Source organism: Salmo trutta, unplaced genomic scaffold (genome assembly GCF_901001165.1).
Source record: "Salmo trutta unplaced genomic scaffold, fSalTru1.1, whole genome shotgun sequence".
Classification (NCBI taxonomy): Eukaryota; Metazoa; Chordata; class Actinopteri; order Salmoniformes; family Salmonidae; genus Salmo; species Salmo trutta.
The window spans coordinates 241,554-261,553 of record NW_021822718.1 but is presented as its reverse complement, the minus strand read 5'-3'; the positions used below and the strand labels follow the sequence as shown (position 1 = coordinate 261,553).

Below are 20,000 nucleotides of genomic sequence, written 5' to 3'. Positions count from 1 at the left end.
CGTTACGTCGTCGCCCACAGAGAAACTCTGAGTGTTTAGTCTTAAGGCCGTCGTTACGTCGTCGCCCACAGAGAAACTCTGAGTGTTTAGTCTTAAGGCCGTCGTTACGTCGTCGCCCACAGAGAAACTCTGAGTGTTTAGTCTTAAGGCCGTCGTTACGTCGTCGCCCACAGAGAAACTCTGAGTGTTTAGTCTTAAGGCCGTCGCTACGTCGTCGCCCACAGAGAAACTCTGCATGTTTTTCTTCCTCTGTTTATAATTCTGTCTGTCAGGAAAAGTGTAATTAATAATTAATAATAATAATAATTAAAAATAATAATAATTGTAATTAATAATGAATGTATTTATTATCTGTGTTCCTCGTCAGGTGTTCGAGAGCTCCGCCGGGGCGAAACCCAAACGTTCCGTCGTGTTGCTAGGCAACGCCGGCATGGGCAAAAGCACGCTCATCAAGAAGCTCTGCGTCGATTGGTCCGACGGCCTACTGCCTCAGTTTGACTTTGTGTTCTTATTGGACGGTAAGGCTCTGACCCTCCCCCCCGAGCCGACCTATAGCCTTCAGTCCCTCCTCCTACACCACTCCTCCTCCTCCTCCCCCATTCCCTCTACCTGTCCCCACCACCGGGATGTCTTCAATCAGGTCCTCTCTGTCCCGGAGCGTGTGCTTGTGATATTCGACGGCTTCGAGGTGGTGCGTGACTTGGAGGGGCTGCTGCAGTGTCCAGCGGATGACAGTAAAGGGGAGACCTACAGCGTTAGACAGCTGTTCTCAGGCCTGCTCCAGAGGAAGCTCCTACCAGGCTGCTCTCTGCTCCTCTCTGCCCGACCACGAGGCACCGTCAGTGGGCTGCTGAGACGGCCTGACAGCCTCCTGGAACTCTCTGGCTTCTCCCCTCCGGATATAGAGAGATACCTGGGACAATACTTCTCTGGACAGTCCCTAGAGGTCCCAACCTCAGACCCAGCCTCAGATCCAGTCCCAGATCCAATCCCAGATCCAATCCCAGCCCCAGTCCTAGCCCCAGTCCCAGTCCTAGCCCCAGCCCCAGTCCTAGCCCCAGTCCCACTCCCAGTCCTAGCCCCAGTCCCAGTCCCAGCCCCAGTCCCAGCCTCTGCCCCAGTCCCAGTCCTAGCCCCAGTCCCAGCCCCAGACCTAGCCCCAGCCTCTGCCCCAGTCCTAGCCCCAGTCCCAGTCCCAGTCCTAGCCCCAGTCCCAGTCCTAGCCCCAGTCCTAGCCCCAGTCCTAGCCCCAGTCCTAACCCCAGCCCCAGCCCCAGTCCTAGTCCCAGTCCTAGTCCCAGTCCTAGCCCCAGTCCTAGCCCCAGTCCTAGCCCCAGTCCTAGCCCCAGTCCTAGCCCCAGTCCTAGCCCCAGTCCTAGCCCCAGTCCTAGCCCCAGTCCTAGCCCTACCAGCCAGCCGTACCTTCTCTCTGTGTGTTGGAACCCAGCGCTGTGTCACATGGTCTGTCTGCTTCTAGAACACTGGGAGGGTTTAGACCCACTTCCTTCCACGCTGACGGGACTGTGTCACATGGTGCTGACGCTAAAGAGGAGACTCTACACCCTGAAACACACACACTGTCCAACCCTACCCCAAACCCAGGCACACACTCACACCCTTAAACACAGTCAGAAACACGTCCCTAAACACACACTCAACAGGACGCGAACGCTCATCTGCACTCGCTCTCGCACTCAATCCCAAATTCAATCAGAAGAAGAGGAGAGGAGGAGGGAGACGAGGGAGGAGGGAGAGAGGGAGGAGGGAGAGAAAGCGAGAGAGGAGAGGGAGGAGGGAGAGAAAGCGAGAGAGAAGGAGGAGAGGGAGGAGGGAGAGAGAGAGAGGGAGGAGGGAGAGAGAGAGAGAGAGGAGAAGAGGGAGGAGGGAGAGAAAGAGAGAGAGGAAGAGAACAGGTGTGTTCTATCTGAGTTGAGCGGTCTGGCTTGGCAGGGGGTTAAAGGTCATTCGTCTCTCCTGACCCTGACCCTGGAGAATACCGGCGACGTCAGGCTGAGATTATTTGGCCTGAGGACTGGACTGGTCCATTCTCACTGGCTGAGGGAGATGCAGGACAGACATTGTGACGATGACGGTGACGACGTGAATTCTGACAACATCCTGTCCTGGGCCCACCCTTTCCTGCAAAGCTTCCTGGGCGGGGCCCACCTGTCCGTCTCCAGCTGTGTGTCTGACCGCGCTCTGCTGGCCCAGATACTCCCACAGGTAGAATGACTGTTTTCTATTGAACCTCTTGTCTGTTCATATGTCCTATATAGACTATAACCTGAACCAGCACCTCCTTCTAGCTGGGACTCTGCTGATATTGAGGAAAATGTTTTCTTCCTATGCCTGTGATATGTAGTTGTCCCACCTAGCTATCTGGAGATGAATGGACTGACTATGACTGGTCCACCTAGCTATCTGGAGATGAATGGACTGACTATGACTGGTCCACCTAGCTATCTGGAGATGAATGGACTGACTATGACTGGTCCACCTAGCTATCTGGAGATGAATGGACTGACTGGTCCACCTAGCTATCTGGAGATGAATGGACTGACTGGTCCACCTAGCTATCTGGAGATGAATGGACTGACTATGATTGGTCCACCTAGCTATCTGGAGATGAATGGACTGACTATGACTGGTCCACCTAGCTATCTGGAGATGAATGGACTGACTGGTCCACCTAGCTATCTGGAGATGAATGGACTGACTGGTCCACCTAGCTATCTGGAGATGAATGGACTGACTATGACTGGTCCACCTAGCTATCTGGAGATGAATGGACTGACTATGACTGGTCCACCTAGCTATCTGGAGATGAATGGACTGACTGGTCCACCTAGCTATCTGGAGATGAATGGACTGACTGGTCCACCTAGCTATCTGGAGATGAATGGACTGACTATGACTGGTCCACCTAGCTATCTGGAGATGAATGGACTGACTATGACTGGTCCACCTAGCTATCTGGAGATGAATGGACTGACTATGACTGGTCCACCTAGCTATCTGGAGATGAATGGACTGACTGGTCCACCTAGCTATCTGGAGATGAATGGACTGACTATGACTGGTCCACCTAGCTATCTGGAGATGAATGGACTGACTGGTCCACCTAGCTATCTGTAGATGAATGTATTGACTATGACTGGTCCACCTAGCTATCTGGAGATGAATGGACTGACTATGATTGGTCCACCTAGCTATCTGGAGATGAATGGACTGACTATGACTGGTCCACCTAGCTATCTGGAGATGAATGGACTGACTATGACTGGTCCACCTAGCTATCTGGAGATGAATGGACTGACTATGACTGGTCCACCTAGCTATCTGGAGATGAATGGACTGACTGGTCCACCTAGCTATCTGTAGATGAATGTATTGACTATGACTGGTCCACCTAGCTATCTGGAGATGAATGGACTGACTATGATTGGTCCACCTAGCTATCTGGAGATGAATGGACTGACTATGATTGGTCCACCTAGCTATCTGGAGATGAATGGACTGACTATGACTGGTCCACCTAGCTATCTGGAGATGAATGGACTGACTATGACTGGTCCACCTAGCTATCTGGAGATGAATGGACTGACTATGACTGGTCCACCTAGCTATCTGGAGATGAATGGACTGACTATGACTGGTCCACCTAGCTATCTGGAGATGAATGGACTGACTATGACTGGTCCACCTAGCTATCTGGAGATGAATGGACTGACTGGTCCACCTAGCTATCTGGAGATGAATGGACTGACTGGTCCACCTAGCTATCTGGAGATGAATGGACTGACTATGACTGGTCCACCTAGCTATCTGGAGATGAATGGACTGACTATGACTGGTCCACCTAGCTATCTGGAGATGAATGTACTGACTATGATTGGTCCACCTAGCTATCTGGAGATGAATGGACTGACTATGATTGGTCCACCTAGCTATCTGGAGATGAATGGACTGACTATGACTGGTCCACCTAGCTATCTGGAGATGAATGGACTGACTATGACTGGTCCACCTAGCTATCTGGAGATGAATGGACTGACTATGACTGGTCCACCTAGCTATCTGGAGATGAATGGACTGACTGGTCCACCTAGCTATCTGGAGATGAATGGACTGACTATGACTGGTCCACCTAGCTATCTGGAGATGAATGGACTGACTATGACTGGTCCACCTAGCTATCTGGAGATGAATGGACTGACTGGTCCACCTAGCTATCTGTAGATGAATGTATTGACTATGACTGGTCCACCTAGCTATCTGGAGATGAATGTACTGACTATGACTGGTCCACCTAGCTATCTGGAGATGAATGGACTGACTATGACTGGTCCACCTAGCTATCTGGAGATGAATGGACTGACTGGTCCACCTAGCTATCTGGAGATGAATGGACTGACTGGTCCACCTAGCTATCTGGAGATGAATGGACTGACTATGACTGGTCCACCTAGCTATCTGGAGATGAATGGACTGACTGGTCCACCTAGCTATCTGGAGATGAATGGACTGACTATGATTGGTCCACCTAGCTATCTGGAGATGAATGGACTGACTATGACTGGTCCACCTAGCTATCTGGAGATGAATGGACTGACTATGACTGGTCCACCTAGCTATCTGGAGATGAATGGACTGACTGTGACTGGTCCACCTAGCTATCTGGAGATGAATGGACTGACTGGTCCACCTAGCTATCTGGAGATGAATGGACTGACTATGATTGGTCCACCTAGCTATCTGGAGATGAATGGACTGACTATGACTGGTCCACCTAGCTATCTGGAGATGAATGGACTGACTATGACTGGTCCACCTAGCTATCTGGAGATGAATGGACTGACTATGACTGGTCCACCTAGCTATCTGGAGATGAATGGACTGACTGGTCCACCTAGCTATCTGGAGATGAATGGACTGACTGGTCCACCTAGCTATCTGGAGATGAATGGACTGACTATGACTGGTCCACCTAGCTATCTGGAGATGAATGGACTGACTATGACTGGTCCACCTAGCTATCTGGAGATGAATGGACTGACTATGACTGGTCCACCTAGCTATCTGGAGATGAATGGACTGACTATGACTGGTCCACCTAGCTATCTGGAGATGAATGGACTGACTATGACTGGTCCACCTAGCTATCTGAAGATGAATGGACTGACTATGACTGGTCCACCTAGCTATCTGAAGATGAATGGACTGACTGGTCCACCTAGATATCTGGAGATGAATGGACTGACTATGACTGGTCCACCTAGCTATCTGGAGATGAATGGACTGACTATGACTGGTCCACCTAGCTATCTGGAGATGAATGGACTGACTATGATTGGTCCACCTAGCTATCTGGAGATGAATGGACTGACTATGACTGGTCCACCTAGCTATCTGGAGATGAATGGACTGACTATGACTGGTCCACCTAGCTATCTGGAGTGGCTCTGGATAAGAGTGTCTGCTAAATGACTAACATGTAAATGTACTCTGTTCTGTTCTACTCTACTCTGTTCTACTCTACTCTACTCTGTTCTATTCTATTATATTTCTACTCTGTTCTGTTCTACTCTACTCTACTCTATTCTATTCTACTCTGTTCTGTTCTACTCTGTTCTGTTCTACTCTGTTCTACTCTATTCTACTCTATTCTACTCTACTCTGTTCTGTTCTACTCTGTTCTGTTCTACTCTGTTCTACTCTACTCTGTTCTACTCTATTCTACTCTATTCTACTCTATTCTACTCTACTCTACTCTGTTCTACTCTACTCTACTCTACTCTATTCTACTCTGTTCTACTCTATTCTACTCTATTCTACTCTGTTCTATTCTACTCTGTTCTATTCTACTCTACTCTGTTCTACTCTATTATATTTCTACTCTGTTCTGTTCTACTCTACTCTGTTCTACTCTACTCTACTCTATTCTATTCTACTCTGTTCTGTTCTACTCTACTCTGTTCTACTCTATTATATTTCTACTCTGTTCTATTCTACTCTGTTCTACTCTACTCTGTTCTACTCTATTCTATTTCTACTCTGTTCTATTCTACTCTGTTCTACTCTATTATATTTCTACTCTGTTCTATTCTACTCTGTTCTACTCTACTCTGTTCTACTCTATTCTATTTCTACTCTGTTCTATTTCTACTCTGTTCTAATATATTCTACTCTGTTCTATACTACTCTATTCTACTCTACTCTACTCTGTTCTACTCTACTCTGTTCTACTCTACTCTGTTCTACTCTATTCTATTTCTACTCTGTTCTATTCTACTCTGTTCTACTCTATTCTATTTCTACTCTGTTCTAATATATTCTACTCTGTTCTATACTACTCTATTCTACTCTATTCTACTCTGTTCTACTCTACTCTGTTCTACTCGTCTCTGTTCTACTCTATTCTACTCTGTTCTACTCTACTCCACTCTACTCTACTCCACTCTACTCTACTCTGTTCTACTCTGCAGCCCAGGGGGAGGCGACGGCCTCAGGGAGAGTGTCTGGACCTTGCTCAGCGATTCGCTGTCGGGCTGCTTTTCCGGAACAAGGCGGAACTCCGTGATCTGGCCGCCCTGGATACCGGCGCCATGAAAGCGGTGATGGCCAAGCGAGCCGCTGTGATATCACACCTGGAGAACCTTCCCCGCGGCGACCTGAGCCCCGCCCGGCTCCTAGAGGCGTGTCACTGTGTTTACGAGACAGGCGACGTCCACCTGGTCAGACACCTGGTACGGAACCTTCCTGAGGTTCTGTCGTTCCAAGGGGTCCCGCTGTGCCCCGCTGACGGCTTCGTGGTGTGGAACCTTTTGGACCGGTGTAGAACCCTGAGGAGGAGGTTCTGTCTGGGGCTGGAGGACACAGGACTGAGGATGACTGGACTAAAACTACTGACAGGTCTCAACAACATACACTCATACAGGTACTGGTACTATTACACTGATAGACCTGTTACAGTATAGATCTAGAACAGTATAGATCTAGAACAGTATAGATTGGGGCTGGAGGACACAGGACTGAGGATGACTGGATTAAAACTACTGACAGGTCTCAGCAACATACACTCATACAGGTACTGGTACTATTACACTGATAGACCTGTTACAGATCTGTTACATTATATATCTACAACAGTATAGATCTGTTACAGTATATATCTAGAACAGTATAGATTGGGGCTGGAGGACACAGGATTGAGGATGACTGGATTAAAACTACTGACAGGTCTCAGCAACATACACTCATACAGGTACTGGTACTATTACACTGATAGACCTGTTACAGATCTGTTACATTATATATCTACAACAGTATAGATCTGTTACAGTATAGATCTAGAACAGTATAGATATGTTACAGTATAGATCTAGAACAGTATAGACCTGTTACAGTATATATCTAGAACAGTATAGATCTGTTACATTATATATCTACAACAGTATAGATCTGTTACAGTATAGATCTGTTACAGTATAGATCTAGAACAGTATAAATCTGTTACAGTATAGATCTAGAACAGTATAGATATGTTACAGTATAGATCTAGAACAGTATAGATATGTTACAGTATAGATCTAGAACAGTATAGATCTGTTACAGTATATATCTAGAAAAGTATAGATCTGTTACAGTATATATCTAGAACAGTATAGATCTAGAACAGTATAGATTGGGGCTGGAGGACACAGGACTGAGGATGACTGGATTAAAACTACTGACAGGTCTCAGCAACATACACTCATACAGGTACTGGTACTATTACACTGATAGACCTGTTACAGATCTGTTACAGTATATATCTAGAACAGTATAGATCTGTTACAGTATAGATCTAGAACAGTATAGATCTGTTACAGTATATATCTAGAAAAGTATAGATCTGTTACAGTATATATCTAGAACAGTATAGATCTGTTACATTATATATCTACAACAGTATAGATCTGTTACAGTATAGATCTGTTACAGTATAGATCTAGAACAGTATAGATCTGTTACAGTATATATCTAGAACAGTATAGATCTGTTACAGTATAGATCTAGAACAGTATAGATATGTTACAGTATAGATCTAGAACAGTATAGATATGTTACAGTATAGATCTAGAACAGTATAGATCTGTTACAGTATATATCTAGAAAAGTATAGATCTGTTACAGTATATATCTAGAACAGTATAGATCTGTTACATTATATATCTACAACAGTATAGATCTGTTACAGTATAGATCTGTTACAGTTTAGATCTAGAACAGTATAGATCTGTTACAGTATATATCTAGAACAGTATAGATCTGTTACAGTATAGATCTAGAACAGTATAGATCTGTTACAGTATAGAACTAGAACAGTATAGATATGTTACATTGTATATCTAGAACAGTATAGATCTGTTACAGTATATATCTAGAACAGAACAGTATAGATCTGTTACAGTATATATCTAGAACAGTATAGATCTGTTACATTATATATCTAGAACAGTATATATCTGTTACAGTATATATCTAGAACAGTATAGATCTGTTACAGTATATATCTAGAACAGTATAGATCTGTTACAGTATATATCTACAACAGTATAGATCTGTTACAGTATATATCTAGAACAGTATAGATCTGTTACATTATATATCTACAACAGTATAGATCTGTTACAGTATAGATCTGTTACAGTATAGATCTAGAACAGTATAGATATGTTACATTATATATCTAGAACAGTATCGATCTGTTACATTATATATCTAGAACAGTATAGATCTGTTACAGTGTATATCTAGAACAGTATAGATCTGTTACAGTATATATCTAGAACAGTATAGATCTGTTACAGTATATATCTAGAACAGTATAGATCTGTTACAGTATATATCTAGAACAGTATAGATCTGTTACAGTATATATCTAGAACAGTATAGATATGTTACATTATAGATCTATAACAGTATAGATCTGTTACAGTATGATCTGTTACAGTATAGAGCTGTTACAGTATAGATCTAGAACAGTATAGATCTGTTACAGTATATATCTAGAACAGTATAGATCTGTTACATTATAGACCTAGAACATTATAGATCTGTTACAGTATATATCTAGAAACACTATAGATATGTTACAGTATAGATCTAGAACAGTATAGATCTATTACAGTATAGATCTGTTACAGTATAGATCTGTTACAGTATATATCTAGAAACACTATAGATATGTTACAGTATAGATCTAGAACAGTATAGATCTATTACAGTATAGATCTGTTACAGTATAGATCTGTTACAGTATAGATCTGTTACAGTATAGATCTAGAACAGTATAGATCTGATGTTCTTTCTCTACAGTATGTAGAACTTGTAATGCACATTTAGTTTTCTGATCTGTGTGTTTTGAACATGACTCTAACCTGTTTGTGTGTGTGTGTGTGCGTGTGTGTGTGTTTGTGCGTGTGTGTGTGCGCGTGTGTGTGTGCGTGCGCGGGTGTGTGCGTGCGTGTGTGTGCGTGTGTGCGTGTTTGTGCGTGTGTGTGCGCATGTGTGTGTGCGCGTGTGTGCGTGCGTGTGTGTGTGTGTGCGCGTGTGTGTGTGCGTGCGCGTGTGTGCGTGCGTGTGCACGTGTGCGTGCGTGTGTGCGTGTGTGTGTGTGCGCGTGTGTGTGTGTGTGTGTGTGTGTGTGCGTGTCCCAGGGCGTGTATCGCTGACACCATCACTCTGTGGGAGGAGCTAGAGCAGAGCGGGGAGGAGGAGCTTCTGAAAGCGGCTGTGTCTAAGTTGACCCTTAACCCTTTCAGAGCCACGCAGGTGTCCCAGGTTCAACACCTGTCTACACTGGTCAACATACACACAAGCAGGAGACTGTCTGAGAGGTACGCCGATACAGCACACACACACACACACACACACACACCATCTACAATACATAGCCATACAGTAGCCCAGGTCCTGTTACAGCCATCTACAATACAATACAATACAATACAGTACAGTACAATACAGTACAATACAATACAATACAATACAATACAGTACAATACAGTACAATACAATACAATACAATACAATACAATACAATACAGTACAATACAGTACAGTGCAGTACAGTACAGTACAGTACAATACAATACAATACAATACAATACAATACAATACAGTACAATACACACACATATAAACATCCTGGTATGTTTGTAAAATGTGACGATGTGTCCGTCATCGTTTCAGCCTATCAGACGGGGTCCTGGGGGAGGGTATACCTGCAGTCAGAGATCTTCACAAGCTGGAGTTTGAGTGAGTATCGTTATTCAACCAATCACTATCACTGGGTAATAAGGCAATACACTTTGATTTGATTGGGTAATAAGTCAATACACTTTGATTTGATTGGGTAATAAGTCAATACACTTTGATTTGGTTTCACTAGGTAATAAGGCAAAACACTTTGATTTGATTTCACTAGGTAATAAGTCAATAAACTTTGATTTGATTGGGTAATAAGTCAATTCACTTTGATTTGATTTGACTAGGTAATAAGGCAATACACTTTGATTTGATTTGACTTGTTAATAAGTCAATAAACTTTGATTTGATTTCACTAGGTAATAAGTCAATAAACTTTGATTTGATTGGGTAATAAGTCAATTCACTTTGATTTGATTTGACTAGGTAATAAGGCAATACACTTTGATTTGATTTGACTTGTTAATAAGTCAATAAACTTTGATTTGATTTGACTAGGTAATAAGTCAATAAACTTTGATTTGATTTCACTAGGTAATAAGTCAATACACTTTGATTTGATTTGACTAGGTAATAAGTCAATACACTTTGATTTGATTTCACTAGGTAATAAGTCAATCAATTTTGATTTGATTTCACTAGGTAATAAGTCGATACACTTTGATTTGATTTGATTGGGTAATAAGTCAATAAACTTTGATTTGATTGGTAATAATTCAAAACACTTTGATTTGACTAGGTAATAAGTCAATACACTTTGATTTGATTTGACTTGGTAATAAGTCAATAACCTTTGATTTGATTTGACTAGGTAATAAGTCAATAAACTTTGATTTGATTTCACTAGGTAATAAGTCAATACACTTTGATTTGATTTGACTAGGTAATAAGTCAATACACTTTGATTTGATTTCACTAGGTAATAAGTCAATCAATTTTGATTTGATTTCACTAGGTAATAAGTCGATACACTTTGATTTGATTTGACTAGGTAATAAGTCAATACACTTTGATTTGATTTCACTAGGTAATAAGTCAATACACTTTGATTTGATTTGACTAGGTAATAAGTCAATAAACTGATTTGATTTCACTAGGTAATAAGTCAATAAACTTTTATTTGATTTCACTAGGTAATAAGTCAATACACTTTGATTTATTTGACTAGGTAATAAGTCAATACACTTTGATTTCACTAGGTAATAAGTCAATACACTTTGATTTCACTAGGTAATAAGTCAATAAACTTTGATTTCACTAGGTAATAAGTCAAGAGTTACCACTGGTTTGACTAGGTAATAAGTCAAGAGTTACCACTGATTTGACTAGGTAATAAGTCAAGAGTTACCACTGGTTTGACTAGGTAATAAGTCAAGAGTGACCACTGATTTGAGAAAGTGTGTTTGTGTGTGTGTGTGTATAGGTTGGGGCCAGTGAACGGCCCTCTGGCTCTCCCTAAACTCCTGGAGCTGCTGCCAGCCTTGCACAGTCTACATCACCTGGAGTAAGTACAGCGCTACTGATGGACCACAGGACAACGGGACAACAACTTTGACTTTATTATGCTGTTGGTCTAATCTCTCTGTCTCCCTCTCCAGTCTGGAGAACAGTAAGCTGGGGGACAGTGGAGCTCAGGGTCTGGCTGAAGCTGTGGTGTCTCTCTCCTCTCTGCAGATTATCAAGTAAGAAACTTCACACTGAGTTCTCTAGTCTCTAGATCAACCTGTCCATCACTGAGCTCTCTTCTTTCTAGATCAACCTGTCCATCACTGAGCTCTCTACTCTCTAGATCAACCTGTCCATCACTGAGCTCTCTACTGTCTAGATCAACCTGTCCATCACTGAGCTCTCTTCTCTCTAGATCAGCCTGTCCATCACTGAGCTCTCTAGTCTCTAGATCAGCCTGTCCATCACTGAGCTCTCTACTCTCTAGATCGACCTGTCCATCACTGAGCTCTCTAGATCAACCTGTCCATCACTGAACTCTCTAGATCAACCTGTCCATCACTGAGCTCTCTATTCTGTAGATCAGTGGTCCCCAAGCTGGCCATCACTAAGGCATTCCTAGTAGATTACCAAACATATCTGTAAAAAACAACGATAAAGCTTAGTTGATACTGTGAGATTTAAAAACTTTTAAAACCATGAATAGAGCAAAGAGCTGCTGTTTTAATGAGTAAGTTCATGTTATTATGTGGTACTGTGACCACTTTATAACACCTTTATACCACCTTTAACACCTTTATAACACCTTAACACCCTAAACACCGTTATAACACCTTAACACCTTTATAACACCTTAACACCTTTATAACACCTTAACACCTTAAACACCTTTATAACACCTTAACACCTTAAACACCGTTATAACACCTTAACACCTTAAAGGTGTTATAACGGTGTTTAAGGTGTTATAAAGGTGTTTAAGGTGTTATAAAGGTGTTTAAGGTGTTATAAAGGCGTTAAATGCGTTAAAGGTGTTATATGTGCAATAAAGGTTTTATACAGTAAAGGTGTTAAAGGTGTTAAAGGTGTTATAAAGGTGTTATAAAGGTGATATAAAGGTGTTTAAGGTGTTAAAGGTGGTATAAAGGCATTTTAGGTGTTAAAGGTGTTATGAAGGTGTTATAAAGGTGTTAAAGGTGTTAATGGTGTTATAAAGGTGTTAAAGGTGTTATACAGGTGTTATAAAGGCGTTATGAAGGAGTTAGATGTTAAAGGTGTTATAAAGGTGTTAAAGATGTTAAAGGTGTTATAAAGGTGTTATAAAGGTGTTTAAAGGCGTTAAAGGTGTTAATGGTGTTAAAGGTGTTATACAGGTGTTATAAAGGCGTTATGAAGGAGTTAGATGTTAAAGGTGTTATAAAGGTGTTAAAGATGTTAAAGGTGTTATAAAGGTGTTATAAAGGTGTTTAAAGGCGTTAAAGGTGTTAATGGTGTTAAAGGTGTTATACAGGTGTTATAAAGGCGTTATGAAGGTGTTAAAGGTGTTATGAAGGTGTTATAAAGGCGTTAAAGGTGTTAAAGGTGCTATAAAGGCGTTATAAAGGAGTTAAAGGTGTTATAAAGGAGTTAAAGGTTTTAAAGGTGTTAAAGGCGTTAAAGGTGTTACACCTTAACCACCTTTATAACACCTTTATAACACCTTTAAAGGAGGAGAGGGGTTATCTAGGGACATTATGACCCAGAAAAGGTTGGTGACCTCTGCCCTAGATAGTATCTATCTGTAGATCTCTAGGGACATTATGACCTAGTAAAGGTTGGTGACCTCTGCCCTAGATAGTATCTATCTGCAATACCATTCAGTCAGTTACTGTGCTTTTGTGAACCACATAGTCTTTCCTGTGGCTCAGTTGGTAGAGCATGGTGTTTGCAACGCCAGGGTTGTGGGTTCGATTCCCACGGGGGGCCAGCACAGGAAATAGAAATGTATGAAATGTATGCATTCACTACTGTAAGTCACTCTGGATAAGAGCATCTGCAAAAATGACTAAAATACAAAAAAAATCTTTATGGTCTCCCCTCCTCTCCTTTCTCCTCCCCTCCCCTCCTCTCTTCTCCTCCCCTCCTCTCCTTTCTCCTCCTTTCTCCTCCCCTCCCCTCCTCTCCTCCTCTCCTCTCCTTTCTCCTCCCCTCCCCTCCTCTCCTCCTTTCTCCTCCCCTCCCCTCCTTTCTCCTCCTCTCCTCTCCTTTCTCCTCCTCTCCTCTCCTTTCTCCTCCCCTCCCCTCCTCTCCTCCTTTCTCCTCCTCTCCCCTCCTTTCTCCTCCTCTCCTCTCCTTTCTCCTCCTCTCCTCTCCTTTCTCCTCCCCTCCCCTCCTCTCCTCCTTTCTCCTCCCCTCCCCTCCTTTCTCCTCCTCTCCTCTCCTTTCTCCTCCTCTCCTCTCCTTTCTCCTCCCCTCCCCTCCTCTCCTCCTTTCTCCTCCTCTCCCCTCCTTTCTCCTCCTCTCCTCTCCTTTCTCCTCCTCTCCTCTCCTTTCTCCTCCCCTCCCCTCCTCTCCTCCTTTCTCCTCCTCTCCTCTCTTCTCCTCCCCTCCTCTCTTCTCTTCTCTTCTCCTCCCCTCCCCTCCTTTCTCCTCCTCTCCTCTCCTTTCTCCTCCCCTCCCCTCCTCTCCTCCTTTCTCCTCCCCTCCTCTCCTTTCTCCTCCTTTCTCCTCCCCTCCTCTCCTCTCCTTTCTCCTCCTTTCTCCTCCCCTCCTATCTTCTCTTCTCCTCTCTCAGTCTGTCCCAGAACTGTATAGGAGACCAGGGAATAGGGAGTCTGGCTCCTGCCCTGTCTACCCTCTCCTCACTGCACTGTCTCAGGTACACACACACACACACCCTGTCTACCCTCTCCTCACTGCACTGTCTCAGGTACACACACACACACACACACACACACACCCTGTCTACCCTCTCCTCACTGCACTGTCTCAGGTACACACACACACACACCCTGTCTACCCTCTCCTCACTGCACTGTCTCAGGTACACACACACACACACACCCTGTCTACCCTCTCCTCACTGCACTGTCTCAGGTACACACACACACACACACACACACACACCCTGTCTACCCTCTCCTCACTGCACTGTCTCAGGTACACACACACACACACCCTGTCTACCCTCTCCTCACTGCACTGTCTCAGGTACACACACACACACACACCCTGTCTACCCTCTCCTCACTGCACTGTCTCAGGTACACACACACACACACACACACCCTGTCTACCCTCTCCTCACTGCACTGTCTCAGGTACACACACACACACACCCTGTCTACCCTCTCCTCACTGCACTGTCTCAGGTACACACACACACACACCCTGTCTACCCTCTCCTCACTGCACTGTCTCAGGTACACACACACACACACACACACACCCTGTCTACCCTCTCCTCACTGCACTGTCTCAGGTACACACACACACACACCCTGTCTACCCTCTCCTCACTGCACTGTCTCAGGTACACACACACACACACACACACACACACACACACACACACCCTGTCTACCCTCTCCTCACTGCACTGTCTCAGCTACACACACACACACACACACACACACACACACACACACACACACACACACACACACACACACACACACACTGTCTATTGTCCAGTCTATAATCTGATGGTCTAATCCTGTCTAATCCAGTCTGTAATCTGATGGTCTAATCCTGTCTATTCTCCAGTCTGTAATCTGATGGTCTAATCCTGTCTCTTGTCCAGTCTGTAATCTGATGGTCTAATCCCGTCTATTGTTCAGTCTGTAATCTGATGGTCTAATCCCGTCTATTGTTCAGTCTGTAATCTGATGGTCTAATCCTGTCTATTGTCCAGTCTGTAATCTGATGGTCTAATCCTGTCTATTGTCCAGTCTGTAATCTGATGGTCTAATCCTGTCTATTGTCCAGTCTGTAATCTGATGGTCTAATCCTGTCTATTGTCCAGTCTGTAATCTGATGGTCTAATCCTGTCTATTGTCCAGTCTGTAATCTGATGGTCTAATCCTGTCTAATCCAGTCTGTAATCTGATGGTCTAATCCTGTCTATTCTCCAGTCTGTAATCTGATGGTCTAATCCTGTCTAATCCAGTCTGTAATCTGATAGTCTAATCCCGTCTATTGTCCAGTCTGTAATCTGATAGTCTAATCCTGTCTAATCCAGTCTGTAATCTGATAGTCTAATCCTGTCTATTCTCCAGTCTGTAATCTGATGGTCTAATCCTGTCTAATCCAGTCTGTAATCTGATGGTCTAATCCTGTCTAATCCAGTCTATAATCTGATAGTCTAATCCTGTCTATTCTCCAGTCTGTAATCTGATGGTCTAATCCTGTCTAATCCAGTCTGTAATCTGATAGTCTAATCCTGTCTATTCTCCAGTCTGTAATCTGATAGTCTAATCCTGTCTAATCTCTAGTCTGTAATCTGATAGTCTAATCCTGTCTATTCTCCAGTCTGTAATCTGATGGTCTAATCCTGTCTATTCTCCAGTCTGTACAGTAATGTGATATCTGACGGGGGTGCTGAGAGTCTGGCTGCTGTCTTACCTCAGATGACATCACTCAGTGACCTGGAGTAAGTCTGAATTATAAAACATTACTGCAGTAATACAGCAGTAAGTCTGAATCATAAAACATTACTGTAGTAATACAGCAGTAAGTCTGAATCATAAAACATTACTGCAGTAATACAGCAGTAAGTCTGAATTATAAAACATTACTGCAGTAATACAGCAGTAAGTCTGAATTATAAAACATTCATGCAGTAATACAGCAGTAAGTCTGAATCATAAAACATTACTGTAGTAATACAGCAGTAAGTCTGAATCATAAAACATTACTGCAGTAATACAGCAGTAAGTCTGGATCATAAAACATTACTGTAGTAATACAGCAGTAAGTCTGGATCATAAAACATTACTGTAGTAATACAGCAGTAAGTCTGAATCATAAAACATTACTGCAGTAATACAGCAGTAAGTCTGAATCATAAAACATTACTGCAGTAATACAGCAGTAAGTCTGAATCATAAAACATTACTGCAGTAATACAGCAGTAAGTCTGAATCATAAAACATTACTGCAGTAATACAGCAGTAAGTCTGGATCATAAAACATTACTGTAGTAATACAGCAGTAAGTCTGGATCATAAAACATTACTGTAGTAATACAGCAGTAAGTCTGAATCATAAAACATTACTGCAGTAATACAGCAGTAAGTCTGAATCATAAAACATTACAGCAGTAAGTCTGAATCAGAAAACATTACAGCAGTAAGTCTGAATCATAAAACATTACTGCAGTAATACAGCAGTAAGTCTGAATCATAAAACATTACTGCAGTAATACAGCAGTAAGTCTGAATCAGAAAACATTACCGCAGTAAGTCTGAATCATAAAACATTACTGTAGTAATACAGCAGTAAGTCTGAATCATAAAACATTACTGCAGTAATACAGCAGTAAGTCTGAATCATAAAACATTACTGCAGTAATACAGCAGTAAGTCTGAATCATAAAACAGTATTGCAGTAATACAGCAGTAAGTCTGAATCATAAAACATTACTGCAGTAATACAGCAGTAAGTCTGAATCATAAAACATTACTGCAGTAATACAGCAGTAAGTCTGAATCATAAAACATTACTGCAGTAATACAGCAGTAAGTCTGACTTATAAAACAGTACTGCAGTAATACAGCAGTAAGTCTGAATCATAAAACATTACTGCAGTAATACAGCAGTAAGTCTGAATCATAAAACATTACTGCAGTAATACAGCAGTAAGTCTGAATCATAAAACATTACTGCAGTAATACAGCAGTAAGTCTGAATCATAAAACATTACTGCAGTAATACAGCAGTAAGTCTGAATCATAAAACATTACTGCAGTAATACAGCAGTAAGTCTGAATCATAAAACATTACTGCAGTAATACAGCAGTATTGATGCTGTAGTGCGTATGTAGTACCCCCTGTTGCTATGGGAACAGTAGCTGTGTTGCCATACCAACTGCTACAGTCTGACTCATTGTTCCCCCTGTTTGTCTGCAGTGTCAAGTACAACAGTTTCACAGTCCTGGGAGCTCAGAGTTTGTCTTCCAGTCTGAGGGATTGTCCATGGATCAAGAGTCTGGGGTAGGACACTCATCGAAACAATCACGTCACGATAACATATAGCAGGAAGTCCGTCACGATAACATATAGCAGGAAGTCCGTCACGATAACATATAGTAGGAAGTCCGTCACGATAACATATAGGAGGAAGTCCGTCACGATAACATATTGGAGGAAGTCCGTCACGATAACATATAGGAGGAAGTCCGTCACGATAACATATAGCAGGAAGTCCGTCACGATAACATATAGCAGGAAGTCCGTCACGATAACATATAGGAGGAAGTCCGTCACGATAACATATAGGAGGATAACATATAGGAGGAAGTCCGTCACGATAACATATAGGAGGATAACATATAGGAGGAAGTCCATCACGATAACATATAGGAGGAAGTCTGTCACGATAACATATAGGAGGATAACATATAGGAGGAAATCTGTCACGATAACATATAGGAGGAAGTCTGTCACGATAACATATAGGAGGATAACATATAGGAGGAAGTCCATCACGATAACATATAGGAGGATAACATATAGGAGGAAGTCCGTCACGATAACATATAGGAGGAAGTCCGTCACGATAACATATAGGAGGAAGTCCATCACGATAACATATAGGAGGAAGTCCATCACGATAACATATAGGAGGAAGTCTGTCACGATAACATATAGGAGGATAACATATAGGAGGAAGTCCATCACGATAACATATAGGAGGATAACATATAGGAGGAAGTCCGTCACGATAACATATAGGAGGAAGTCCATCACGATAACATATAGGAGGAAGTCCGTCACGATAACGTGTAGGAGGAAGTCCATCACGATAACATATAGGAGGAAGTCCATCACGATAACATATAGGAGGAAGTCTGTCACGATAACATATAGGAGGATAACATATAGGAGGAAGTCTGTCACGATAACATATAGGAGGATAACATATAGGAGGAAGTCCATCACGATAACATATAGGAGGATAACATATAGGAGGAAGTCCGTCACGATAACATATAGGAGGAAGTCCGTCACGATAACGTATAGGAGGAAGTCCATCACGATAACATATAGGAGGAAGTCCATCACGATAACATATAGGAGGAAGTCTGTCACGATAACATATAGGAGGATAACATATAGGAGGAAGTCTGTCACGATAACATATAGGAGGATAACATATAGGAGGAAGTCCATCACGATAACATATAGGAGGATAACATATAGGAGGAAGTCCATCACGATAACATATAGAAGGAAGTCCATCACGATAACATATAGGAGGAAGTCCATCACGATAACATATAGGAGGAAGTCCGTCACGATAACATATAGGAGGAAGTCCGTCACGATAACATATAGGAGGAAGTCCGTCACGATAACATATAGGAGGAAGTCCGTCACGATAACATATAGGAAGAAGTCCATCACGATAACATATAGGAGGAAGTCCATCACGATAACATATAGGAGGAAGTCAGTCACGATAACATATAGGAAGAAGTCCATCACGATAACATATAGGAGGAAGTCCGTCACGATAACATATAGGAGGAAGTCCGTCACGATAACATATAGGAGGAATTCCGTCACGATAACATATAGGAGGAAGTCCGTCACGATAACATATAGGAGGAAGTCCATCACGATAACATATAGGAGGAAGTCCATCACGATAACATATAGGAGGAAGTCCATCACAATAACATATAGGAGGAAGTCCATCACGATAACATATAGGAGGAAGTCCGTCACGATAACATATAGGAGGAAGTCCGTCACGATAACATATAGGAGGAAGTCCATCACGATAACATACAGGAGGATAACATATAGGAGGAAGTCCGTCACGATAACATATAGGAGGAAGTCCGTCACGATAACATATAGGAGGAAGTCCATCACGATAACATATAGGAGGAAGTCCATCATGATAACATATAGGAGGATAACATATAGGAGGAAGTCCGTCACGATAACATATAGGAGGAAGTCCGTCACGATAACATATAGGAAGAAGTCCATCACGATAACATGTAGGAGGAAGTCCGTCACGATAACATATAGGAGGAAGTCCGTCACGATAACATATAGGAGGAAGTCCATCACGATAACATATAGGAGGAAGT

At 42.7% G+C, this 20,000-nt stretch overlaps 1 protein-coding gene across 1 annotated transcript in view; it reads left to right on the top strand.

Moving 5' to 3' along the window:
- LOC115183993 (MHC class II transactivator) overlaps positions 1–20,000 on the top strand; it is a 50,892-nt gene that overhangs the window by 28,172 nt on the left and 2,720 nt on the right. The window contains exons 13-22 of the mRNA XM_029744991.1: positions 368–1,060; positions 1,846–2,223; positions 6,486–6,937; positions 9,702–9,881; positions 10,237–10,302; positions 11,675–11,755; positions 11,850–11,933; positions 14,471–14,554; positions 16,244–16,327; positions 17,806–17,889. Coding sequence (XP_029600851.1) covers positions 368–1,060; positions 1,846–2,223; positions 6,486–6,937; positions 9,702–9,881; positions 10,237–10,302; positions 11,675–11,755; positions 11,850–11,933; positions 14,471–14,554; positions 16,244–16,327; positions 17,806–17,889 — 2,186 coding nt within the window. The remainder of the gene's footprint in view (positions 1–367; positions 1,061–1,845; positions 2,224–6,485; positions 6,938–9,701; positions 9,882–10,236; positions 10,303–11,674; positions 11,756–11,849; positions 11,934–14,470; positions 14,555–16,243; positions 16,328–17,805; positions 17,890–20,000) is intronic.